The 27,475-nt window shown below is 41.1% G+C and overlaps 3 protein-coding genes across 3 annotated transcripts in view; 2 read left to right on the top strand and 1 right to left on the bottom strand.

The window, feature by feature from the left end:
* The first annotated feature begins 96 nt into the window (after positions 1–96).
* On the top strand, positions 97–22,334 carry LOC109472889 (protein kinase C-binding protein 1-like). The gene is made up of 21 exons (XM_019772756.1): positions 97–449; positions 7,073–7,146; positions 7,538–7,701; positions 8,043–8,186; positions 8,696–8,809; positions 9,289–9,381; positions 9,899–10,042; positions 10,294–10,371; positions 11,038–11,153; positions 11,586–13,280; positions 13,625–13,796; positions 14,327–14,522; positions 16,066–16,155; positions 16,968–17,128; positions 17,425–17,578; positions 18,022–18,146; positions 18,923–19,181; positions 19,993–20,087; positions 20,947–21,054; positions 21,578–21,659; positions 22,123–22,334. Exons 1-21 carry the CDS (start codon positions 115–117, stop codon positions 22,212–22,214), a joined length of 4,491 nt encoding a protein of 1,496 aa, XP_019628315.1. The 5' UTR covers positions 97–114; the 3' UTR covers positions 22,215–22,334.
* A 3,170-nt stretch (positions 22,335–25,504) lies between these two features.
* On the top strand, positions 25,505–26,506 carry LOC109472888 (phospholipid-metabolizing enzyme A-C1-like). Its single transcript, XM_019772755.1, has 2 exons — positions 25,505–25,564; positions 25,810–26,506. Exons 1-2 carry the CDS (start codon positions 25,505–25,507, stop codon positions 26,239–26,241), a joined length of 492 nt encoding a protein of 163 aa, XP_019628314.1. The 3' UTR covers positions 26,242–26,506.
* A 577-nt stretch (positions 26,507–27,083) lies between these two features.
* The window catches only part of LOC109473085 (WD repeat-containing protein 35-like), a 19,789-nt gene continuing 19,397 nt past the window's right edge, over positions 27,084–27,475 (bottom strand). The window contains exon 32 of the mRNA XM_019772995.1: positions 27,084–27,464. Coding sequence (XP_019628554.1) covers positions 27,296–27,464 — 169 coding nt within the window. The 3' untranslated portion in view covers positions 27,084–27,295. The remainder of the gene's footprint in view (positions 27,465–27,475) is intronic.

The raw sequence follows: 27,475 nt of genomic DNA, 5'->3' as shown, positions 1-27,475 counted from the left end.
TTTTTATAATCCACATTTTCTTACCCATCAGGTGATCCAGCACCCATGGCTGATGTTGCTGCATCTGAACCTACCACCCCACCCCCTCAGGTAACACCACCCCCACCCCAGGCAATGGCACAACCCCACAGCCCAGTCACCGCAACAGAACTTCAGTCTTCAGTTGCCCAACCCCAGCCAGAAACCCAGCTCCAGGACACACCCATGAACGCAGCACCCCCACCCCAGAAAACCTTCCCACCCCTACCCCTGGGCAGAGCATCACCACCCAGGGGGTTGAGGATGTTACTCCAAGAGACAACATCATCACACCCTGGGGTCAGAACACAGACCCAGGGGATGATGACACCCCCACCCCAGGGCACGACACCCCCACCGCAGGGGACTGTGACCCCAGGGAGCCAGGAGGATGGTGCGGTGAGGAGGAGCCACCGGGCTGCTGTCGCACGGTAAGTCTGGCAGACAGGCCAAGGTATTCAACATCATGAGAGGACTTGAAAGAATCCCAGTCCATACATTTTAGTTTCTTCATTCATATGATTGGATGTGTGAGTAGAGGAGTGCTCTCAATGCATTTAGGAGGGTCCAGGGACAAATTTAGGATTTTCAAGCCATTATTTTGATTTTTGAATTTGATTTTATTGAAATTGCAACAATGCAATACACGCGGAGCAGAGGCAGCTGTTGCTGGTGTTGTGTCCCGCACATAGAAACAAATACTGGACAGACAATACTCATTTTCACTTGAGTCTAGTGGGAAAAGTCGTGTTAAGTGCCTCTCCCAAGGGCAATGGTCGGTGGCATGTCAGGACTCGAACCCGGGACCTCTTGATTCCAAATCGCGCACGCTGCCGTTGCGCCACACGACCCCAAGCCTTTATGCATTGGGGGTTGTTATTAATTGGTCCTTTGGATGTTTTTATATATTTTTTCCCAAGATTTTGTCAATTTTGTCTATCATCAAGGTTAACGGATTGGTTTTAAAATCTTTCTGTCATACCTAACAAAGTTCCTGCAATTTGACGGAAAAACTGGTGCTGGCTAGAGCCCTGTGCTGTCAATAGCTGGAACGGATAAAGCACAGTACCGGTAGTTGCTGCAGGTTTTTGGCCATTGTTATTTTTGGACAATCATGCTTGTAGTAACTTACAGCTAACAATTAAAGAAAGGGTAGAGTTTTGGAAGTGATGGCGTCAGTTCCCTCTATAGTCAACTGATCATTGTGTAGGCTAAATATGGTAATACTATCAACATTTAGGCCACACCAATTTAATTTGTTGGTTCTCGGATTTTTTCAGAAAAAATATGAAGTGACAGGGCGAAAAAAAATAAAATAAAAACAGGTCTAGGCATCCTATTATAGCCCCAAATGCTACGATATGAGCCATGAAGTCAACAAAAAAGGCTGGGTTAAAATTTAAAGTATAAATTTTGAACTTTTAATAAAACCACTGCATTGATAGATGGAAAAACTGTAACAACTAGGAAGAAAAGGAATTTCCTCAACTGTTGGGGGCAATATATGAGCATTTTTGAGTTGATTCAGAACCGGAGTCTTTTTTTTTTTTTTGCAAATCAAAAAAAAATGAAGAGGCGAATCCGAGAGCCAACAAATTAAATTGGTGTGGCCTAACAGATCATAGGGACAAGAGCCATTGCTCAAACAGTTAGGTTGTGTTTTCCTGCAAATTTGACCCTGTTTGAGCTAAATTCCACTCTGTTTGATTTTGATGGATCAAGTGAAATGTCTGTTGAGAACAATAGTCTGTGTTTGAAGCAAATGTTTATGCCATGGAACAGCTGTTTAAGTAGTATATAATAAGTACATTGACCACCTGGCTTGTGAATTTTTCGTGGACCCTTTGATAGCTTGTTTTTTTGTGTATTGAGGTTGAGAATTCCAGGCCTTCTGGTGACCACCTGTTTATTGTGGCTATTTTTAGATCCCAAGAGACTGGTTTCTTTATACAGGGTTTCATTAAACTGTATAGCTTTTGTAGGGACTACATGCATATACCAGGGAGATGATAAGCTATTTCAACATTCTAGAATGTCTACATTGGTGCTGATTTGGGCTGAAGGAAACTCCAGCTTTCTTTCTACTGCAACAATTCCCCAAAATTGATTTTCAAAGCCAGTTTTGCTGCCCCGAAATTGCATTGGATGGCTTTAAAACACTGATGATACCATAGTTTATATATGTCCATATGCTAATGTAGCATAAGGTGCATGAGACAAAATGGCTGCCATGTCAAATATATGCACATTATGGACAGCACACAAAACAAGATGGCTGAAAATCTGTAACACACTCACTGTGGTGATGCCAAATACATGTAGGCCGAGTCTGTATAATGGTTCGGTCGGTTTACTCCTAGTATTCCTGCAAATACAGTTAATTTGGGATAATATTTATAATTCTCCTGTTTGTCACAGTATTATAACTACATGTATTTTGAAACCATTTTATACCGAGGTTTATAAGTAATGATTGCTGAACACAAAATATAGGACCCTGTACGCGTTACAGGTTCAATGTATAAAATCACCTAAAACCTGCAAAATTTAATATCTGTACAAACTTAACAATTTCACAGTTGGATTTTGCTCCACTGGTTTGTTCTGTGTACCACTGTAACAGGTACCTTGCTGCAAATACCACCAGATACAAATGTAATGCTTTGGACTTGTGCCAGAGTCCTTGGATTATGGTATACATGAATCGCCAGCTTATCCAGACATATGCTCCCTTTTTCAGTTGTTTTTATACTGCTAACTGAACGGCTGTTAAAATAAATTATCCTTATGTAGCAAGGAATAGTAGTATTCAAATGTTTTCACCATGATTTGGTAGCCTCCATAGCATGCCAAAAACTGGGGGTCTTCAGGGTCTTTGGGATCTTTGATGTGCTATTTTCTGATTGCATATAGACAACATAGCCGGCCTGGTTGAATTACCCCCGTTTAGAAAACAGCCAAAGACCACCAAACCCCCAGTTCTATAAGCCTGCTACAGAGGATAATGATTTGGGTTGTTTCCAGCACCTATAATGGGTTGTTTGTTCTGCTGGTGCCCTTTCCTCTTTCCAACATGGTTAACGTTGCACAATACCCACAGGCCATTTGCTTCCCCCTGCCCGCCTCAGCCAATCAGCACGCGCCATGTCATTTGATTGACAGGTGAGTTGGATGAGAAGTTTTGAAGAAGAATCTGAGCCAGCCATGTTGGAAGCTGAAGGTTTATGAGGCTAGGTAACATTGCCACTTCCTTACTACCTTTCTCTAACGCCTTTCTTGTTATTTTCAGGCGGTGTCGGTGAAAACAGTGAATTTGCTGAACATTTTCAGTCAGTTTGTGACACAAGTTGCATCGCAGTAGTGTACTAATTTGCTATTTCTGATGCTATAGCTCCCATGCAGCCAGCATGTATAGGTTGAGGTAATCTGGACCGTCCTTTGAGATGAAGTTCAGCCCATGAGACAACAGTTCATGAATCCACTTCGGTTTGACTCAGTCAGTGGCTACATAACAGAACAAGAGGCCCTGTCGAGGGTTTTCACAAGTGTTTTTCTCCCATTCTGTTCCAGAAAACCCAGGAAGATACAGAATTTGCCACAGAAACAGTGGATAACCGATCACTGCTGTTGCGACATTCAGGGATACACTCATATTGATTGATCTAAATCTTCAATACATGAAGTCAACTGGTTTTCCCAGTCACCAAGCAATATTCAGGTCACCATGGCTGACACCCCCCTCCCCCTTTAGTTCCATGAGTGAGGGCATTAGCTTATACAAGCATGACACACACTCTGCTATATAAGTCCTCTTGCATATGGGAGATGCATGCACAAGTGGACAAGATACAGGTGGACATATAATTGTGCATGGAAGTTACACGATACATGTATTAGGATACAACTGTACATGTATATGTATGACTGCTGTGTTGGCTCACATACACATATATAGTAACTGACCTTGTACTAATACATGTTTCACATTATGTTAGGTCCAGTTACTGTACAATTATCTACCTTCAGCTGGAATCGAACCACTAGTACTAGTAGTAGCAAGTTGCTAAATGTCTGTAGCTATAGGTTTAATTTAGACTGCTATTCAGGCACTAACAGTCTTCTGTATGGATCGTTGACTTCCAGATAGCAGGCCATGGTTCAGTAATGGATTATGTTTGTCTCTGTCTAGTCTATGTTCCAAATACCCTACTGGTTTGTAGAAATAATAAGGAATTTCAGTATTTGTATATACCAGTATATATATAGCGGTGTTGGCCTCTATGGAGTAACATAAAATCATACGAAATTTAATTTGTAATTGAAATGATTTGTTCAAACATGGATCCCAGAAAACATGAGTAAAATATTTCACTGTTGAAATAATCTGTTCAAAGATGGATTCCAGAAAACAATATGTGTAAAATATCGTTGAAGAGGTTCATCACATGTCATGTAGAATTAACAGTAGAATGTTCTTCAATCAGTGACTGTTTTTGAAAGGTAGAATTTGGAGGTACATGATTTTACCTTTCAAAAACCGAGTCACTGATGGAAGAATATTCTACTGTAACTAAGAATATAGGATAACATGGCCACTCAAAGCCTTCAATCTAGTATGATATCCCAAAGAGGTTAAATACTTGGATATCCCAAACAAGTGCCCCTTTTTCTTTGCTGTATTTTTCCATGTCTAGACATCCTGTGCCCTTGTGAATTGACCTCCATTCCTGAATTACCCAAGATCCATCAGTTCAAAGGCTGCTGTCAACCAATCAGAAGCATTCATATGGTTTGATTGACACACCTATAAGAGACGGTGTTACCCCCGGTATCCTAAGTTTATTCTGTTTTTGGTATGTTGTCATTATCTTAGTTGATCTTATTATCCATGCAACTTTTGATACACGACAGACATTTACAAATGCACAGTTAGGCCTCGAAATTAACTTTTTTTTTTTACTATTGTCCCAGAATTGTCCCAAAAATAGATTTCAATTCTCCTGAACCTTGGATGGACTGTCCCAGCCTGCTTTTCAGGAAATAGGTTTATGACAACAATAAGAAAACAGCAACAACTGATCATGAATTTGTACAACTTGAGGTCCACTTTATTTGTAAATGTCCATCATTTTTCCCAGACTGTAGGGAAATACATAAGTATCATGGGTGTGGCACCATCTTTGAGGCCCCCCCCTCCCCAACATTTGGAATCCCTGCTGATTGGTCAAATTTAACTGTTTGCTTGTTTTGTATCATAGGATGATTCTATCTATTTATGGGTGGTACCCCCCAAAAAATAAAGAAATGCCACATGTAGCTTAATTTTTTTAGCTATTTCAAACTGCAAGTATGAAATCGTGATGAAAATGTGCCAAGAATTGACAGTAAATGTCAATATCTGACAGATTTTCTCATCCAGAATATTTTTATATTGCCGCCTCGAAATTGCACTGGATGCTTTAAGTTTAACCACAACATTTTCCAATAATTTGCAGAGAATCATTCTCGTACAACTTATATCTGGCAGGTTTAGTCTTTTCTAGGTTACTGGCAGAGATCCAATTGTAGCTAACAGTTTGCTGCCCTGACAGTCCCGGGGCTGTTTTAACCCAGTTTAAGAATCAGCCAATCAGAGGCCAGCAGGTCACATGATTGGCAGCAGTGTTGGACAAGAGGAGTGGGGAATGTGGAAGCCATGTTGTCTGGGGATGTGTATGTATGAAGGGGTAATCTTGCACTGCCAGGTATAGCTGGAACTTTACGAAGAATATATCTGCAATGTACATTGTAGGGGTGACGATCGTACACATTTAGTACACAGTCTATTCTGTAGTTCATCGATAGGTTTATAGGTTTGGGTTGTATAGGAATTTAGATTTAAAGGTATATACTACATGTGCACTGTAAAATCATGGGATGTGCATGTATGAAGGGGTAATCTTGCATTGACAGGTATAGCTGGAACTTGTGAAGAATATATGTATGGTGTAGGGGTAACGATATCGATCATATACATATCAGTCAGTCTAATTTCTGTAGTCTGGTGGTAAGTTGGTTTAGGTTGTATAGGAATTTAGATTTGAAGGTATATATTACATTATGTGCACTGTAAAATCATGACTGGATATCTAAAGTGAAGAATCAGATGCATGATGGGTAGATTTGAAGATCCCTAAATTGTCATTAGCTAAAGCTATTCTTTTCGATGCTTAAGGGTTATGTAGCATTTTGAAGCAATTTGTTTGGAAATGCAGATATGTGAAATTGTGCCAGTTTGAAAGGTGCCACAAGGCAGAGCATGTTTTATTATAAATCTTAATCAAGTAGAGAGTATATAAGGCCATTTCATCGTATGCTTGGGCTTAGTTAGAGAATAAGAATAGTTGTAGCATTAGTAATCACACACTAATTATAAAAACTGTGTATGTAGATAGTTGTGTTTAGCTTGTTATTATCCTTTAACTTTAAGCAAAGGTCAATGACATTTTGGTGTCACAGTGCTATGATAGATACATGTTGTACATGTATACAAACGTAAGAGTAGCAGATATATCGGCAGTTTTAAATCAGACGTGTCTACTAAGATCTGAAGTGTAGTGTATGTAGCCTGCTTTCACTTGCTTGGGGGCATGTTGGCCCTGGAGCCAAGGAGCTACAAGCTTGTATAGTTATGGGCCTGTAAACAGTCTGGCATCCAGGCTACACTACATCCTATATACCAGAGATTACTCTTTTTGTTATATGTACATGGAAATTACATGTATTTGAAGACAGATTATATACAGATTATCGGTAAGAAAATCATCCGACAGTCACCCGCTTTTTGCTTCCACTGAGCTGGCTGTGACGTCTTGGCCAATTTTCTTGTCTTCCCCCTAATTTGTTGTGAGAGTTTAGTAATGATTTTTAATCACTCACTCACTCTTTCACTCAGTTCTCATCTCATGCACTGGTGCATCGAGCGGACTAGTTTCGTCAGGGCCTGTCATCTTCACTTTGTCTTTTATAATGTGATTTTAATCTGAGCTGTTTTTTTTTCATGTTGTTTCTACAGAACCAAACAGGAGATCAAGCATGCTGTAGCCCAGCTGAGCACTAAAATGGAGGGACAACCCAAGAGGTCAAAAGGTCAGATCTGTGATGACATGTATTTCTCTAATGTTTCCCTTTATGGTATACTAGTATATTTGTTTTGGGCTCAAAAACTAGATCTCCCAGTTGCCTGTAATTTTGTAACTAAATGTCTGATGCAACATGAAAAAGAAATTAGAATGTTGGCTACTGAGCTTATACCTTATAATTAAGTCATAACTCAACAATTCATAATATCTACATATAGTCACTTAAGCAACTAGATAGATTTTCTAAATAAATCCTATGAGAATCTATCAAGTTGTATGATTTATTTTGTATTCCTGTATGTACTAACTGCATTGTTAATGCATTACACTATCCGATTTACAATTATCAACATGACATTCTCAACGTTGAACTGGTATGTGCATGTATGATTTCCCAGAATCCCCTGGTGGCAGCCATGACAGTTTGAAACGGAAGAGTCCACCTGAGGAAGGCGGGGAGGGGAAGGGTCAGGACCGGAATCATTCCAAAAGTGCCAAGAAGAAAAAGAAGCGGCCGTCGTCACCGTACACCAAACCTCCGCCTCCTGTCAACCAGGATAAAGTGAGGAACTGGTTTCTTATTGTTTTGTTGTTTTGCTGTTGTTTATAAAGAAATATGTTTTATGTATCGGATTCATATGCTTGACAGAAGGATGCAGTTGTAAAGAAACTGCAGGGGGATTGGCTTTCATGGCAGTCATTGATAATTTCTCAAATTGAAATTGGATGACAAAATCTTTCAAAGTGTTAAACACTTTTCATTGCATCTTACAAAACTATTTATTAATTCCTGTCTTGTTCACGAAAGGCATAGAAAAAAAATAACATTGTAAAAACAAAATTCAATGTTACTGCTGATCGTGCTGCCTTTTGAACTTTTAACCCTTGCCCTTTGACCCCTAGGACTCCAGGAATGACTTCTACTGCTGGCTGTGTCATCGGGAGGGGTCGGTGTTGTGCTGTGAACTTTGCCCCCGGGTGTACCACACCCGCTGCCTCAAACTGGCTCAGGAGCCGGACGGAGACTGGGTGTGCCCGGAGTGTGAGGTGGGTCAGAGGTCATCCACAGTGGGTCAGAGGTCACCCAGGGTGGGTCAGAGGTTACCCATGGTGGGTCAGAGGTTACCAATGGTGTGTCAGAGGTTACCCATCATGGTGGGTCAGAGTTTACCCATGGTGGGTTAGAGGTCACCCATGGTGGGTTAGAGGTTACCCATGGTGGGTCAGAGGTTACCCACAGAGAACCTTCAATTTGCATAAAATTTCTTAAGATTGGACCTTGAAAATATACAGAAATCTTGCAAATTTGCAAGGTATCGTGAATTATGGTAATGAGTACTTTCAGCCAAACCTCGTACAAAATATAATTCTCTCCCTTTTTACTGTTTCTAAACCAAATCATTTCTGGGTACCTAAAAGAAACTCACTGATATAATACAAGTCATATGTCAGACTCAGAGGAGAATCTTTCTTTGAATTTGTTGCTTTGATAGTTAAAAACTTTAACACATGTTTCATTCTGTGAAATGACAAACAGAAAGTTCTGTTCCCTGTAGAAAATCATGTCGGCTGAGTGTGTGGATACCCAGTCTAAAGCCATGGGGATGGTGACTGTAGAGAAACTCTCCAAACTCCTGCTCCACTCACTACAGAGGATGAAACATTCAGGGGTCAGTTGAGTCTTCTTATTCTTCTACTGCAATTATTATTTTTGTTTTGTTAAATTTCATTATTTACAGCTGTAGTATATAGGTTCATGATTCGTCTTGTTAATACTTTCACACACAGTTGGAGGTTTTTGTATTGTTTAAATTTTGCAGTTAAAAAAAATTCTGCAAGAATTCTGTATTTTACAGCACTGAAAGCAATGAAAGTCCATATTTGCAGTATCATTTATTAAGTTTTCTTTCTCTCTTTGTATTTTTGTATTTGTTTTTCTTTCTATCTCCTTTCTTTTCTCTTTCCTTCCCTCCTGTTTTCTCCCCATCTTGCTTGCTTTGCTCTATTGTAAACTGGCATATTATAAACCGCAGTCATCGACAAAGGTATGTATTTTACACTTTTATATAGCACAATGCCTTTTCAGCTACTGATGAGGTAGAATATTGTAATGCTTGTGGCTGAATGTGCTGCTACGTTTCCTCTTTAGGCTGAGCCGTTCCAGAATCCAGTAGACCCAGCCCAGGCACCAAACTACAGAGAGTACATCTTCCACCCCATGGACCTCAGCACACTGGAGAGGGTAGGGCTTACTCTTACTTACACTTACTCACACTCACTGACACTCACTCACTCTTACACTCACACACTCACTGACACTCACTCATTCACTCTCACACTTACACTCACTCTCACACTTACTCACACTCACTCTCACTAACTCACACACACATTCACTCACTCACTCACTACTCACTCACTCACTCACTCACACTCTTACTCACACTCACTCACACTCACTCTCACACTCACTCACTCACACACTCACTCACACACACTCACTCACTCACACTCACTCACTCACTCACTCACTCACTCACTCACTCACTCACTCACTCACTCACTCACTCACTCACTCACTCACTCACTCACTCACTCATTCAATGCAACACGGAGTACTAATGCTAGAAGTAATAAATAATCAAGTAATGTGTATGGCAGGCCAGAAAACCAAAGCACTCTGCAGACAACTTGTATTCATTTTTGAATTTTAAATGAACAAATTTGCCATAGCATCAATTATTTATCTGCTACATTAGAACATCAAGAAGAGCAAGTATGGCTGTACCCAGGCCTTTATAGCTGACACCAAGTGGATCTTACACAACTGTATCATCTTCAACGGCTCCAACAACAAGCTGACCACCAGTGCCAGGATGATCGTCAGGATCTGTGAACACGAGGTAGGCTGCAGTTCTGGTTCAACCTGCTAGGTGGCATGCCTGCATTGCTAGAATTTTTGTACTTGTATGTAAATTGCTGTATTCGTAAAAACAAACGTACAAAATGTACCTGTTGCTAAAAGACTGAGAAAAGAGTGCACAAAGGCATCGTGATACAATCAGGTGAAATAAAGGTTTATCTTTTTGATTGATTGATTGATTGATTGATTGGTTGATTGATTGATAACCGCTAACTGCCCCCCTCCCCACAGATGTATGAGATTGAAGTGTGCCCAGACTGCTACACATCGTCTTGTACCAAGAAGGACAACTGGTTCTGTGAGCCGTGTGTAAGTAACATTTCACATGTCTTTTGTATGTATGTTAGTTTAGATGTATTTTTTTTAATGTGAATGTTGTTTTTCAAATAATGTGACAAAATGGACCTAATTCAGGGGGATTCTGCTCCCCCTGCTGTTGTACATTTGTAAAATGATGAGCAATAAATAAAGAAAATAAAAAAAAAATAAATAAAAAAACCCTATCATTCCTTCTTTTCTTTCTTTCTCCCTCTCTCTCTCCCTCTCCCCCCTCTCTCTCCCTCTCCCCCTCTCTCCNCTCCCTCTCCCCTCCTCTCTCTCCTCTTCCTCCTCCTCTCTCTCTCTCTCTCTCATTCTATTAACATCTCACTATACTGGGTAATGATTTGTTTGCTTAGAATATCTTTACTTATAGTTATTTTTAGGAACTGTGTAGCATAAAAAAGAACAACCAAAGTCTCAACTTTGCTGCTAGCTAGATAGCACTTTCCTTTCCTTTAGATGGTTGAATGGTTCAAAGATATATACCATACTATATGCCAAAAAACACTTTACTCAAGCAACTGGATATGATTTTGGAACGTTTTTTTTGCGTATCTTATTACCTGGATGTCTAACCTTCATCTACGTATACCATACTATAGTAAGTGAAAATTTGTTCATTTAAATGTGTCTAAAATTTTTATTACCTTCCAGCGCGAGCCCCACATCCTGGTGTGGGCGAAACTCAAGGGCTTCCCCTTCTGGCCGGCAAAGGTACTGCAGGAGGTGGATGGGCAACTAGATGTGCGCTTTTTTGGGCAGCATGACAGGTAAGGAGCCTGTGCACCCCCCTCCTGACAGTGGAACAGCCTATGGGATGGTTCAGTTTGGTGGTTTGACAGGATTAGCTCATTTACTGTGTGGGAGTGGGAAGATCCATGATTTACCTTTTTGTTTTTGTTCATCTTAAAAGTAACAAGACAGTACAGTACTAGAAAGAAAACAACGCAATAAGTCCTTATAAGACAAGTTTAAATTGTAATTCCCAACACATTGCATAACGTGATGTCACAAATGTGGTGGATTGTTCATTCAAGACTAGAGTTGTACAGTTGACTTCCAACAGCCAACTTCTTGTGTTGGAAATATTCATTCATTCATGTAAAAAACACTCACTACATATAAAAATGACTGGAAAATTGACTTGAAAATCCCTGCCTTTGGGTACCTTTAACGTTACAGTCCTGTTTGCTAATTTCCAGAGCATGGGTTCCAGTTGAGAACTGTTTCATCATGTCTGAGGAGATCCCGTTCCCTGTCAAGAAACAGAAGGGGAGCTTCGACAACGCCGTAGCTGAAATGAACATCTACATCGAGAACCTGCGACGCAAGTTCGGCTCGTTCGAGTACGCAGCTTACCGCAGCCCGTACGATAAAAACCGTGCGTACACTCACAACAAGGTAAGCCCTGTCAGTAACGCTCCCACTGGCAAGGTCCGCAAAATCAACGACGTTGCGCGGAAGCTCGGGAAACACGCCTCGAAACCAAACTTTGCCGCCATGTTGGCGCATAAGGGTGAGCCTGGCGTGCGAAGCGACTCGGCTTCTGAGCAGAGTCTCGTGTTGGAGGAGATCGACTACGGAACGTATGCCAGCACCCCAAGTAGTATCACCACAGCCTCCCCCCTCCCCAGTATTGACTCTGCCGATCCTGTTAACGTGACAAGCCCTGCTTCCTACACTACTGATGCTTCCAACGGCAAAATAACCACCACTGAGTTAGAACAGTCAGCGTTTGACAGCATAGCTCCTTCCAAAAGTCCGCCTGACTTAACTACGGAGGTGAAACGTCCGTTCGGTACCAGAGACGCTTCAGTGAAACAGCCAACAGATTCGCAACCTTCTTCCAATGCGAGTGTTTCACACGAACTCAAACCTGAGACTCCAGCTAGTCAGATTTCTGCCAGGCTATCAGACTCGGCGACAAAACCGTCAAAGTCGCATAGCAACAAGGAATCTTCCCATAACAACAAACCTGCTGCCCATAGCAACAAGAGCTCCGTAGTTAAACCATCATGTAGTAAGGTACAGGTAGACACACCCAAAAAGTATAGCCAGAGTTTGCTGGGAATAAAGACAGGGTTGGATGAGGGCAACGGCTTGTCTTTGCCACTTGAGACTGGGGTGAAAACAGGGATTCCTGCTTCCAGTAACAGTTTACAGCACGTTGCAGATGTGTTAGGTGGGGAGGGGGGCTTGCCTGCAGTGTCTCCACCTCTCAGCACAGCCAGAAAAAGCAGTTCACTGCTACAGACGATCGAGTCGTGTAAGGCCAAGTTGGGAATCAACGAGGTTGGAGAACTGCCGCCACCAGAGGAAGATGGAGAAGAAGGGGAGTCTGAGAGCGAGTCGGACAGCGAAAGCGACGAATCAGACAAGGACAGGGAAGAGGAGGAGGAGGAGGAGGAAGATGGGGACCAATCAGAACAGAGGGAGCAGGGTGGGGAGAATTTAGCTAAAAGGAGTTCTACGTCATCTTCAAATGATATTACTGAACCAAAAGGACTTATTGGAAAGGAAAGCAGAAAGAAAATTGAACATGGTTTAAAATCAGTTGATGAGGATAGAAATTCTCCGGAACTTGAAAGAAGTGACCAAGTGCTTGGTTCAGTAAATCCAGTGGGAGAGCCAGCACGTGAGGAGAAAATGGAAGTTGATCTTCCAAAGGGTGGGGAGAAGATTGATGTTGATCCAATTGTTGATGTAGAGAAGGTTGACTCGGACAGTGGGGAGAGAATGGAAGTTGATCACACGTACAGCAAGTCTGCAGATGAGAAAGGTGAAGATTCTCCCGACATCGGACTGAGGTTAGACTGTGACTCGGATTCCGACTCACATGACCTTGTCATCGACCTTGGGGAAGACTCCACTTCGCGGAAGAAAGAGAAAGACAGCAGGTAGGTATAAATTCTGATCTGAATCACATTTTTAAGAACAAATGTGATTAAAACGTGATTGACTTGGGTGTGAATGGGTACTTGGATTGGGGAAAGTCGTATTGAGGTCACCTTGTGTCGCCGAATGTCAGCCGCACAGACCCTTGTGATAGTTTCACAAAAGTGCAAAAAGCAAATATGTTATCATAATGTATCGTGTATGGATGTTTTGTGTATTGTGTAGGGTTTACATTGTGATTGTAAACCCTACATCAATTCAGTGCTATAAAAGGCTGTGATTGCACGGGTAATGTTTGACCAATAATAAACCATTCATTATGACACATTTCCTCCATGTATTACAGGGAGGTGAAGCAGGAGAAGCTTGCGAAGAGCGACACGGAGCGTGACCTGTCCCCGCCGGCGCTCAGCCCCGTCAGCGCCGTGTCTGTTACTACGGCAACACAGGCCCCCACTCTGCAGAAGGCCACGGTAACCATGGTTACACCTGGTGCAAGCTCTGACAAGGGGTCAAAGGTAAAACCTAGAAAAACGCTGTGTGTCGTGGAATGGAGCTCACTGTAGTTTGTTGACGAAGCTGTTGTCTTTTTAACCCTACCAATGATGTGTTAGGTTTAAAATCAAAGCCTAGTTTTAATGCTGATAGCCTTAATCTGTTCATGTGTAACACTTTGGAGTTGATGTTGTGGTGATTCAGTGTGCAAATGTTGTAAGATGGTGTTTTTTTGGCAATGCCTCAGGACAGATCCATTTGTGTGTGTAATTGCTGGAACCACTTTTTTGGTTTCCCTGTCTTCCGTTTAATACTGTAATTTGAATATTACAGTTACTGTAACTTTATAAGGAGAATCCACCTTCAGTACACTCACTCACCATTTGGTTCAGTGTCTTTTCGTTCCCTGTCTTCCGAGGGATAGACGACATGCTTCCACACTTTTACCGAGGCTTGATGACAGTCCACTGTTTGCCTCTATCCTGTGGGCTGACATATAGATTTAGATTTAGATTTTGAATATTGATGAAACGATTGATTGATGTATTAATAGGAACCTGTGACCATGGACTCCCTGAGTAAGGAATGGACCCAGAGACAACTGAAACGCTCCAGCCAGGAATATCTACAGAAACAGCTGACTCAAAAGGACCCGCCCGCACAAACACCAGGTACCATGACACTCAGGAGTGCAGCAAAGCCTGCACCAGGTTGGTTAGTTAATAAGTTAGACAAGATTTTAATTAACTAAACCAGGAGAAGATCATCATCATCATCATCATTGCAATACATCTGTATCAGGTTGGTTAGTTAATAAGTTAGACAATGTTTCAATTAACTAAACCAGAGAAGATCATCATCATCATCATCATTGCAATACATCTGTATCAGGTTGGTTAGTTAATAAGTTAGACAATGTTTCAATTAACTAAACCAAGAGAAGATAAAGTAATATCCACTGCACCTCAGAAGCATCATGATCATCATCATTCACCATTACAATACATCTATATCAGGTTGATTAGTTGATAAGTAAGACAATGTTTCAATAAGTGACCCATTAACTAAACCAAGAGAAGATGAAGTAATAACTGCACCATCACCATTGCAATACATCTGTATCAGGTTGGTATAAGTAAGACAACATTTCAATTAACTAAACCAGGAGAAGATGCATCATCATCATCACCATTGCAATACATCTGTATCAGGTTGGTTACTTAATAAGTAAGACAATGTTTCAATTAACTAAACCAAGAGAAGATCATCATCATCATCATTCACCATTGCAATACATCTGTATCAGGTTGGTTAGTTAATGAGTTAGACACCATTTTAATTAACTAAACCAAGAGAAGATCATCATCATCATCATTAACCATTACAATACATCTGTATCAGGTTGGTTAGTAAATAAGTTATACAATGTTTCAATTAACTAAACCAAGAGAAGATAAAGTAATAGCCACTGCACTGCAGAAGCATCATGATCATCATCATTCACCCTTGCAATACATTTGTATCAGGTTGGTTAGTTGATAAGTTAGAAAATGTTTCAATATATGACTCATTAACTAAACCAAGAGACAATACAGTAATAGCCACTGCACCTAAGAAGCATCATCATCATTCACCATTACAATACATCAGGTTGGTTAGTTGATAAGTTAGACAATGTTTCAATAAGTGACTCATTAACTAAACCAACAGAAGATGAAGTAACAGCCACTGCACCTCAGAGCAAAAACAACATTTTTTCCTTCAGTTAACATAATAATTATACACATGCCCGTAGCCAGGATTTTGAATGGGGGGGGGTTCGTCCCACTGCTTGAGTGGACCTCGAGCGCCGTAGGCGTGAGGCGAGCGCCGAAGGCGCGAGGTTCCTAGGGGGGTCCGGGGCATGCTCCCCCGGAAAATTTTGAAAAATGAACCTTCTAAAATGGCATTTCGTGCATTTTTGACAGGATTTCCAAGAGAAAATCAGAGATAAATTTTTATTCAATGACAAAGAGAGCAATTAATCTACGATTCCAGTCCATCTTTTCAAGAAAAAACTTGGACCTTTATATAAAATGTGGACCAAAAAGTGGACCTTTACATAAAATGTGGACCAAAAAGTGGACCTTTACATAAAAAGTGGACCAAAATGTGGACCTTTGAGCCTTGTGGGGGGTTCTTCCGAACCCCCGAACCCCCCCTGGCTACGGGCATGATACATGTACAAAATGTATACCAGTACCACAAAAGGCAGAGTAGAATCGACCATTGTTTATTGTTATTGTTTCGTAGCCACGGCAACAACCACCGCCACGCCCGTGTCTCAGACGTTCCCACGCTTTGTCCAGGTGTCAACAGGTACGCCTCAGAAGGTGCTTCTGGGTAAGAGCCTTACATCATTGCCAAGCAGTTTCCACCAATCACAGTGGCTCATCCAAACATGTTCTGCCAATCACAGCAGAGGTTTCATAACAGTGTTCTGTTGAATGTAACAAGCTTCCTGATTTGTTGCTTTGGATGCATCTCATGGAATGTAATGCATCTGTTTGCAAAAGAAAAATATTTCTGTGAATTTTTATTTGGTTTCTCATTGTTTGAAACTGTTTGTCAGTGATGTTGGTGCAATGTAAGTAACTTCTTTGTAATATTTCTTGCACATAATTTCACGAACTTTAAGTGTTCCAGTTTACTGTACATGTACTAAAGTCTGTAACAGTTGTGTTGGTCTGTCATCGATGTTGTTTCTGCATCTGTTTCTACAAAATCTGTTTCTGTTAACAACTTTGTTGGCATTTTTGGATAAAACATATAGTACTGTATATTGACTTAACATAATACATTGTAATCCCAAACCTATGGGAAAAGAGAGAGTTTAGACTTGTAAAGTACATATTGTAGTGTTGATGGTTTTTGCTAACACACAACACATTTTATCAAAATGTTGAACTGAAGTCCAACACAAAGGTTAAACAGTGATCAAATTTTCAGCAACCACTGTCGCCTTCATCAGGATAATGAATGAATGACCAATCACTTCACAACGTAATCTCGCGAGAGTTATGGTTACAGACACAAGACTTAACGGATACGTGATGCAAGCAATTGATCAAAAGTGCCAATGAGTTTATGTTATACTTTTAACTTAACAGATTGAGTGTTTAAGTATGTTTTTTTTTACCCCCTCCTTCCCACAGCTGTACAGCAGACTGCTCACAGCCAGCCTGGCATTGTGGGTCAGAGCCCTGTGGTGTCATCTCCTCCTCCAGTAACTTCCTCAACCAGCTCCTCCTCTACTACTCACACCACCACCACCAGTACAGAGAACACTGATGACATCAGCAAGTATACAGACAAGGTCAGCAGTGGTTTGATTAAAAGTTCAAAACTCATTGTTTGAATTACAAACCAGTCTGGTATGTTGACTTCATGTCTCCTATTGTAGCTTTTAGGGCTATCATAGGCCTATTTTTCCCCCCGTTGTGTCATATGTTTTGTTTTAAAAAGTCTGAGAGTGAATGAATGAATTTAATTGGTATGGTCTGAAGTGCATGTGACTAAGAATAAGAACAAATTATGTTTTACCAGTACATTCACTCCATACCTGTGTCTCACTATATAATAATATTTTAAAATGGCCTGTTTTTGTTGAAGGTCGTTGAGGTTGTGAAGGGCACGTTCCAGCAGATGTGGGCTGACCTTGGTCGCCGTGGAGATAACCTAGCAACCGTGAAACACCTTCAGCTGGAGGTGGAGAAACTCAGCTGGAGACACAGGCAGGAGATGGCCGAGATGAAACATAACATGGGTCAGTTGGATTTTTTTCTTGAGAGTTATCATGATAGTACTTATTTGTACTTGTTCTTGTTGTCTCATAATTATGTGTCAGTGAGTAGCTTTTGTCACTTATAGTTGTTCAAAGTTAAAACTTTTGGTCCAACACCAGTCACTCTGGTCTAAATCAGTAGACTGACCCAGTGAAGCTTGTCACGTGGCTTCTTTGAAGTGTGACATCAAGTGTGACATTGTCTACCAGATACCTTTGACCCAGTGTTGACGTCACACAAAGAAGCCACGTGACAAGCCTCACTGGGTCAGTCTACTGAGGAAGACCAGAGTGACTGGTCGAAAGCTCTAGGTGAGAGAATTTTTTGTGTTGGACCAAAAGGTTTAACTTTAAACAACTATAAGTCATGTTTTCTTGTCTTACATGTGTCTGAGCTACTAACCAAGCCTTCCCTCCCTCCCCAGAGTTGACGATGGCTGAGATGCGTCAGAGTTTGGAGCTGGAGAAACAGCGGCTGATCCAGGACCTGCGCAGACAGTGTGAGGCCGACAAGAACAGGGCTGTGGAGGAGGCCAAGAAAAAACAATGGGTGAGACACGGGAGGAACGCTAACGTTAACCTTCTACCTGGTGCCTAAGGCCACACCAATTTGCTTTGTTGGCTCTCAGATTTTTTTTAGAAGAAATGAAACATCAGGGGAAAAAAAAAGCCAAGAAAAAACAATGGGTAAGACACAGGGAACACTCTTAACCTTCTCCCTGATGCCTAAGGCCACAACAATTTGATTTGTCGGCTCTCTGATTTTTTTTAAGAAAAAATATGAAACATCAGGGCAAAAAAAATCAATGGGTGAGACACAGGGGGAACCAATGTTCTAGCCAGCTATCTGTCTTTCCATCATCTGAAGGAATTTTGTTGCTCAGAACAGACCAAAATTTGCCAAAAAATTGGCATATAAAGATATTGATAAGGGATGACATTAAACTAATCTTAGTCTACCAGCAAAATTGCCCCTCAATATGCAAGCCAGTGAATGGCATTTCAGTCAAGTTTTGAAAATTTTCTACGGGAGCATGCTCTAGAAAACTTTACAAAAGTCGCTTTACAGTTTACTTTTGAACCTAATTTTGACGAATATTTATACCAGAACACACAATGGAAGTTCAGCTACTCTATGGGGAGCTTTCGAGACACTCTCTGTCTCTTCTTCACCTGGTTAAGATCTTGTCTTGGAGTTCTCCTGTCATGTGACTTGATGTGATAATCATGTGAGAACAGACAGTCATATTTTTAGAGCCTGTACTTTTGAGCCTGTACTTTTGTTGCAGCAGTTAAGTATTTTGTATGCATCATCTGTTCTTTCAGTGTGCTTTCTGTGGGAAGGAGGCCATTTTCTACTGTTGCTGGAACACCAGTTACTGCGACTACCCCTGCCAGCAAGCTCATTGGCCAGTCCACATGAACACCTGCAGCCAGTCCACCAATAACAGCACAGCACAAGGTGGCACTGACCAATCAGAGGCCACGAGTGGTGAGTCACCAACCAATCAGGTGCGAGCAGCTGTCAGCATCCAGCAGGCACCTGCAGATTCACAGGTCAAGGGTCAGACAGGCTCCTCCAATGGTGAACAAGGTTCCCTCTTTGTCAAGAAAAAAGTTCAAATTCCTAAGCTTCCTAATAACATTGTATTAAGTTGTCTTAGTTATTTGCTTAGGTTCTCTCTTTCTTTGTCAAGAAGAAAAGTTGAACTTCCTCCCCTAACATTCTAGTTTCTTTAGGCTTTAACACCTAGAATGCGCAATATTTGCCTGTCTTTGCCTGTATTAACTGCAAAGTTGTCTTCGTTATTTGCTTAGGTTCTCTCTTTTTCAAGAAGAAAAGTTCAACTACCTTCCCTAACATTCTAGTTTCTTGTGGCTTTAAATCCTAGCTTGAGCAATCTTTGCCTGTGCACTGTCTCTATAATAACTGCTGAGCTGCCTTAGCTGTTTGCTTATATATGTGTTTGTGTTTTTATTCACATTTACCTATTTTGATGCTTCTAGATAGATTTGGGAAATGGTCACATGCTTCTGCTAGCATCCACTACCTTTTGTCAGTGAAACAGATCTACATGTATGAAGAAAATTAAACTGTATCCAACTCAAAAATAAAAAGTAACTCACCAGAAATTTCGACTACTTGGCTTAAAGTCACGTGTCCACAGCACTTGGGTCATAAAGCTGATGAAGACTGAGCGATTCAGTCGAAAATTTCTGGTGAGTAAGTAATTTCGTTTTTGAGTTGGAGAACAGTTTAATTTTCTTCACATACTTTACTAACTCAGATGAACTTCCATGGTAGATCTACTAGATGTATGGGGGGTTATGAAGGTGTGACAGGGGCTTTAAATCAGGAATAACCACATGCTAATGATGACTTTTGCCTCTTTTAGTGACAGAAGAGGAGTGGAGAGAGAAGCAGCGGGAGTCCCTCACCACTGTGCTGCAGCAACAGAAGAAAGAACAGGCACAGGTTTCCTACACACAGGTCAGCCACAGTCACATTTCCACAGGCACCAGCTTACAGAAAGCCAGGGCATGCCTCAGCTCCATCCTGAAGGAGCAGGAGTCAGAACAGGCACTGGTAATAAACGGGAAGGTCAGTCTCAGGGTTGGTTAGTCAGGCACCAGTTCAGCTGCAGGAGACAGCACGTTGGTTGGATAATCGCTAACCGTTACAAAAGTAGTTACAATACATTTTACTAAGTTAAACTAACTTTTGTACTGTCAGGTTATTGGGATATATAATGTTGAAACAACTAACTGTTGATGTCATTGTTCAAGCAACCTTCAAAATTACCTACACCAAAGAAGTTTTATGCAGAATACAGTTCGGTTTGCCTTTCAGTTCATCCAAAAATTGTAACGTTTTGTTGAAAAAATTGTTCCCACTATCATCATTTTTAATGTTACTAAGTTCTTGGCTGTCTTCAATGATGCTTTCTTGAAGAAGACAAGGCAATTCTTGACCACCACTAGTCGTGACCCCCTAGCATATATAGTGTCTGGGGCTAGAACACCTGTGAAGATGTTTTTCTAAACCGGGGAATAAGGGCGCTACTCCCTCATGTATCCAGCTAGGTCACTCAAATCAACTTTCAGATTGAACCCTAAGTGGCTACAGACTAGTACACAACGTTAAGGCTTTCTCAAAATTTTCCAGTGAAAATGTACAAACAAAACATCGGAATGCATTCTAGCATGACAAACTGTGTTACTCATGTAAAAACTTGCTTCGCTCCCTCACCATGCTAGTGATCTTCTCCCTCATGCTAAATAATTCTAGAAAAACTCATGCTTTGTTAATGTAAGTCTCTCCGTTAACACCTGCTGTCGTGTGTATATAGGTGAGCCAGCCAGGTGTGCAGGTGCGTTACATCCAGCCGGCAGCCTCCCAGCCGCAGACCGTCCAGACTATCGCAACAGTCCGGCCTGGCAGCACCATTATTGTACAGGTGACAACTGTCAGATCATTACTGGTTGTCAAACTTATTTAGACTAAGGGGCTTTTCCGACACATGATGTAGTCACAATGATCCGAAAGTTCAGTCAATAGTCAATCTATCTACATCCTTCCAGTTAAGATTTAGTTTTAGCATGAAAGCAAAAAAACAGTTCCAATGATTTTGGAAACAGTTGCAGGTAGCATCCTTTCAGGTAGCATCCACTATCTTTCGTCAGAGACACTGGTGAGATCCCAAGATTAACAGGTTTATAGCAAGTGTTGTCTGCCTTTAGGGCTGAAAGGTAGTGGATGCTACCTGAAACGTCTGTTTCCAAAAACTGTTTTTTGGGCGTATCTTATTACCTGGATGTCTAACCTTCATTTTAATTTGGCTTCATCGATGTGTCAGATGATTGCTGGTAGTCTAACTCAACTAGACTTAGGGGCTCCCATGTCTTCTGACACACGAGTATTCTGCAAGAGTTGTATTATCCTGTATCATAAATGGGACATTATGTTTTTATCTGTTACAGAGACCGTCGTCTGTAGCCCAGGTGGTCCAGCCGGTGGCCAGCGTGTCGTCCATCCCGGTTCTCAGGCCACAGACCAGCGGAGGTAAGGCTGGACATAGGGTGGACGGGCCTTTTTTCTGTCATCTCAGTTTTGTTTGCAGCAACATCAGTGAACAATTCTGAAATCTTGGCCCTCTGAAACACTATTTCCTGCACTTTGTAGGGGAGATTTTGCTGGTAGACTAGGCTAAGTTTAATGACATATTTTCCATGTCTTTACATACCTATTTTTGTCTGTCAGCACTGACAGATTGGGCAAAATTTTTGTCTTTTATAAGCAACAAAATTTTGTCAAAAAATGAAAAGATGGACACTGGCTAGAACACATGGACAGGTATAAGTTAATCATAAGTGTTCAGGCTATGACTAGGAAATAAATGTTGTTTTTCTGGTTTCAGTCCCGAAAAATATAGGCTCAGTAGGTAGGGAACAGTGTTTGAGTCATTTATACAAATATGTCTCTTCGTTCCGTTCAGTCCCTAACGCATATTTTCATTTCCTTGCAGCAGCCCAAGTCCTGCAGCCTGCAGGAATCCTGCAGCCCGTAGCAGCGTTAACTAGCAACAGCAGCAGCAGCTTCACTCTCCCCTCACAGTGATGCCCTGTACTGACCCCCCCGGGAACTCAACAAGTTCACAACAATCATGAAAGTTCATCTGTGTTGGTAGTTACATGTTTAGAGTTAAAACTTTCGATGCAACACAAAAAGCTCTCTCGCCTACTAGAACTTTCCACCAGTCACTCTGGTCTTCCTCAGTAGACTGACCCAGTAAGGCTTGTCACATGGCTTCTTTGAAGTGTGACGTCAAGACTGGGTTTACTGAGGAAGACTAGAGTGACTGGTCGAAAGCTCTAGGTGAGAGAATCTTTTGTGTTGGATCTAAAGTTTTAACTTTTCACAACAACATAGAAACAGTCTCCAACAGTTCTAAAACAGTAAACTTTAGCCAAATAGGTAGAGTACTTGGCCAGGGAAGTTTGGCCACTGTAGAGTTCATTTACAGCGTTTTTCAGAAGGGGAAATTATATGGTAACCCTCCCACAGACAGACTCTTTTGGCCAGTTATTTTCTTTTTCGCCAAATTCTACAACCTGTGCCCTGTAAGAAAGCCTAGTGGAGGCTACTAAACAGCCTCCTTCCTGTGCTACTGGTTCAGACATTATAGATGAGCCAACAAGACAGCTTGGCTCAAGGTTCATTTGTGTTGGTAACATTCAGTCTGAAGCAGGATTTCACTGTGATTTCCAACTCAAGAAAGAATTGGTCCAACCCAAACTTTTAACAATACAGTGCCAGTTTTTGTCCAGGAATGAGCAAGCCAAAACTTCTGGTGATCCATGGATCCACTGCTCAGCAAGTCATATGTCATGGCTATAGTTGGTACATAAAGTCATAGAAGCACAGAAGCATGTCACCTTGGATTTCATTAGCAGTTACAAAACTGCCACTGTACAGTTGAATTTGGGTAATGTTTTAACATTAAAAGTTCAAGTCTTGTGCTGGAAATTACAGGTATACAGCTTTAGCCCCAAACTAAAGATAGTCCACTATGTGGGCTAACATGCTATCTCTACAACATCTAGAGTTCAAAGATGTATTGTTATTAAGTGAGAAGTTATGTCTTTTGACTATTACTTTGACTCAATGTCAGAAACTACACAGTACTAGCTAGTACGTTTTTGCTTGAAGGTAGTACATGTATTATTGGCATCATATAGAGCCTAGTTTGTTTGTTATTGAAAGTATGTTGTACTTCGGTTAGTTTGAAGAGAATATCTCTGAGAGATATGATATACTGACATAGAGTATGGTTTAAAAAGGCAAGTATGGAGACAAAGTACTAGAGGTTGTATATTTTTGGTTCAGTTGTGTAAGTACTCGCTTTGTATGAAAGTATGAAACCTGAGAAGTGTATCATTCCGGGTAGAACTTTATTGTATGGCTGCCTTTTCAAACACAGAGATTTAGTGTGATGCTTGAAAGCTTCAAAAGAAAGTAGTTTAAAAAGAAAAGGTTCAGAGAAAAAACTGGAGAGTGAAATGACAACATTGAATAAAGCTGCTTGTCATTTTGATGTTTTGACTCCGTCTCCGGTGGTTCTTGATTTTGTGATTTTGAGTGAATGTGTGTTTGCTTGCTGAGGCCAAAATGTTGTTTCTATTTCATCCCTTATGTGTCCCCTGCCTTTAAGATTATACATATAAGTGTACATGAACAAACACATTATATAAATACAATGTAGTAACGTTACTTTTTTGGATGCGTGAGAAACTAAAATGGCAGAAATATTGACAAAAAATCATCATATTCAGCCGCCTGTAAAAGCCATTCTAAGAATGTTTGTCTGAAAATGAACAGATCCAAGACTAAAACGGTTCTTTTCCGATAAATATGTGATATTTATGTAGTTGGAGCGAGCCTCAATGTCAAGAACAAGAGCTAGAAAGAACTGAAGTAAAACCCCCATAAGAGCCCATCGCGTTTCCCCACTCGCCAAATGGCCAAATCTGGGAATGAGCGAGGCTTCTTTAGCGAGATACGGGCCCTTTCTGAACGGGTGCTCCAAAACGGGGGTGTGATAGGGGATGAATTTCCGCTTTTTCAATTTTACAAAAAGAACATTTATGGCATTTTTCGGCACCCATATTTTCAGAGTACAGTCTTCATGGCCTCCACTCTATTCCTACTTAATGCCTTTGCCTGAAGTTTATTCATTCTCGAGTTACACGCAAAAGTGTGTTTTTCCGATCAGCTGATCGCTTGCAGAAGTGGCCATCGCCTTTGCAGAAGCGAGTTTTTCGGTGCCGATCTCATTACCATATGAATGAAAACCAAGCAGATGTTTGGAGGCAAAATCGCAACTACTTTGGGTATCGCCATAGTAACGTTATACACCGGGCATCTGACATCTATATCTGTGTAATGCAGTGTTCTCCCAACTCAGATGCAATTTGAGTGTGTTCATGCCTTGATTTCCTTCGTATATCGCAGTCCCTGTAGTGATATTCAGTTTGTTGTAATGCAGAAAAGGCTAAGTAAACACTGAAGCTATCCCTGTCCTTGGTGCTGAAAGCCATCCCTAAGTAATGTCAAGCCCCCCTCCCCTCCTGCTCGTATTTTAGCCGGACAAACTGGCATTTTTCGCCCTTCTGATTACATAAATCGGCTCCTTTTCTCTGTAAAATCAGCTCTTGCGCCCCTGATGCTTATCTGGAGGAACAAAATTGCCTCAAACACTCCCGTTCGTCGGGAAATCCATCGTAACTTCAGTTGTTTACATCAACAGTAGAGCGGTAATGCAGCGTCGAATCGGCTGCCCATATTTGGGCATAAAATGACGCCATCAATACGTCAAAAATAACCCCAAACCTCTGCTTGGAGGGAAGGGTCAAAGTCCGTGAGAGGTTATACACCTGCCGTGATGACGTCATCAGAACGGTAAACATTAGCCTTTAAGTTTGAACTGAAAACAACGGCCTGGAGAAAAACACACCAGTACCGGTCACACAGGAGTGAGGTAGGTTTTCAGACACATTTGCGTTGTTTCACCCTACACGATTGTTAACTACAGAGTTGTAGTTATATGTGTAACGCTGAAACTTTGTAAGCAAGGTGAGAGATTGTGTTTTTAAAACTAATGTTATAACCGTTAGTTACAATATTAAGTAGCTCTACCATATGGTGAAAAATTATTGTATCATACCATATAGGATGATGATGTTGAAATGTTGCATTGCTTCCTCTTAAAATGAAATGACAGCTTAAGTTGTAAAGGAGTCCCACAGGAATGGACATACATTTGCTGTCAATGTTTGTTTCTTCCAAGCAGGTTTAGGTCTGTGTACTTAAACCTCCTTGTTTGTTTGTTTCTTTGGTCCTGTTCCTAGATGGCTCTCACATCAGAATGGAAGAGTCCACCAGAGTCGTGGACTTCGCTGAACTTTCAGGTTGGTTTTCTGTTCAACCTATGCCTAAAAAGGTTTTTCACTGATGTCAAAATAATTGCAGCAGAAGCATGTTTAATTTCCTGGTTACCAAACCCATTTCAGCCTCTGAGTCTCTTTTGTCCTCTTCTGTGGAGAGGACAGCTAAAATAAATTTGGTAACCAGCCTACTTGCTTAAGTAATACACTTTAATCCAACATGATGTTATACAAAAAGCCCGTATAAAAAGTTTCTTGTTTCCATGTAGGTTGGAGATTTAATTGAGATTCAAGAGGACGACAACAACACTAGCTGGGCTCTGTATCTTGGGCATGCGCAGGTGGTCTACACCCAGGCATCAGCTGACCAACAGCCAACCAATCAGGACACAGCATCTTCAGCCAATCAGAGCACAACGGCTACACCTGGCAGCGACAACCTTCAGAGCACTTCTGCAGCAGCAGGGACCAATGGGAAGGACTGTAACATCCAATATCAAGTCAAGAAAGGTCTACTGAAGGCTGTGATTGGTCAGCACACAGTTAGAATAAACAACATGTATGACAGCACTCGTAAGGCCTTTGCAGTGCCAACTATAGTTGAGAGAGCAGAGCTCCATATTGGTGAGACTATAACAGATAGAAAGGACGCCATTGTGAACCTTAGATACGAAAGGCAAATGAGAGTTTGGCATCTGTAACAAATCTCGAAAAACTTGAAACAATCAGAGTAAAAAAGAAACCTTGCTATATTCAAGTGCTTTAATTTCATAGCCTCTCTATAACAATTTGAAGTCAAAGACTACAGGCAAAAACCCTTTTTACAATATACATGACATATGTTTGCTATCTAATATGTGTGCAGTATTTCTAATTCCACTCTACATATTAACCATTGCTATAGGAATGCTTCACCAACATACATGTTAAGACATACATTGTCATTAAATCTTGTACCTTTTAAAATATCTTGTGACTTTCTTAATATATCACAATCTTTCATCTGTATGTATTGATTATACAAATACTTTATACCATACATTATACCAACCTACATGTATGTACTGTACTATATATACACACAAAACAAGTGCAACATCTTTCAGTGCACAATAATATACAGCTTGAAAACCTACCTAGTCAGTGTAGGCACAATTTGCTAAAGTACTAAAAATAATATTAACATTCTGCCAAGAGCTGCCAAATTTTAATCCACATACTTCATTTAAGCCGCACAGATATCTAATATCAATTACCCATTTTTTCCAATCAGATCTTTATCCTCTCTCAGAGTTATTTTCTACATGGAATGTCTTTGGCCAACACTCACAGTGCACTAGTGAGTCTAGGGCTTGATCATCAGAGCATTACATGGTAGCCAATCCGATAAGCAATCAATATCAGCATGAGAAGTTAGAGTGTCAAATCAACCAATGAGAGATGCTGTAATATCAAATGAGCCAATGAGAGGATGTCTACAGTTTGAATCAACCAATCACAACATTGTGACCAAACCAATGAGCCATCAAAATGAGGAAGTTGGAATGTCAAATGATCCAATGAGAGGAGGCCTTCAGTTTGAATCGACCAATCATGGATTGGCATATGACCAAACCAATCAGCAATGGATTGGCATATCAAATGAGTCAATGAGAGAAAGCCTACATTTTGAATCAACCAATCATGCCATGACAAACCAATGAGCAATGGATTAGCATATCAAATGAGCCAATGAGAGGAAGCCTACACTTTGAATCAGCCAATGACAGAGTGGCAGAGCGGGCAGGTTGCCCGTGAGCCGATCTCCTGTTCGTAGGCGCGGTGTTTGCAGGTCTGGCACATCCAGAACTGGTAGTCGAGCAGCGGGCGGCCCGTCACCACACAGGTGGAGAACTTCTGGTCACAGCTCGGGCACACTGAACACCTGGGGGGGGG

Source organism: Branchiostoma belcheri, unplaced genomic scaffold (assembly GCF_001625305.1).
Source record: "Branchiostoma belcheri isolate BF01 breed outbred unplaced genomic scaffold, Haploidv18h27 scaffold29, whole genome shotgun sequence".
NCBI lineage: Eukaryota > Metazoa > Chordata > Leptocardii > Amphioxiformes > Branchiostomatidae > Branchiostoma > Branchiostoma belcheri.
The sequence above is the reverse complement of the archived record's forward strand: the minus strand, read 5'-3'. Positions and strand labels throughout refer to the sequence as shown.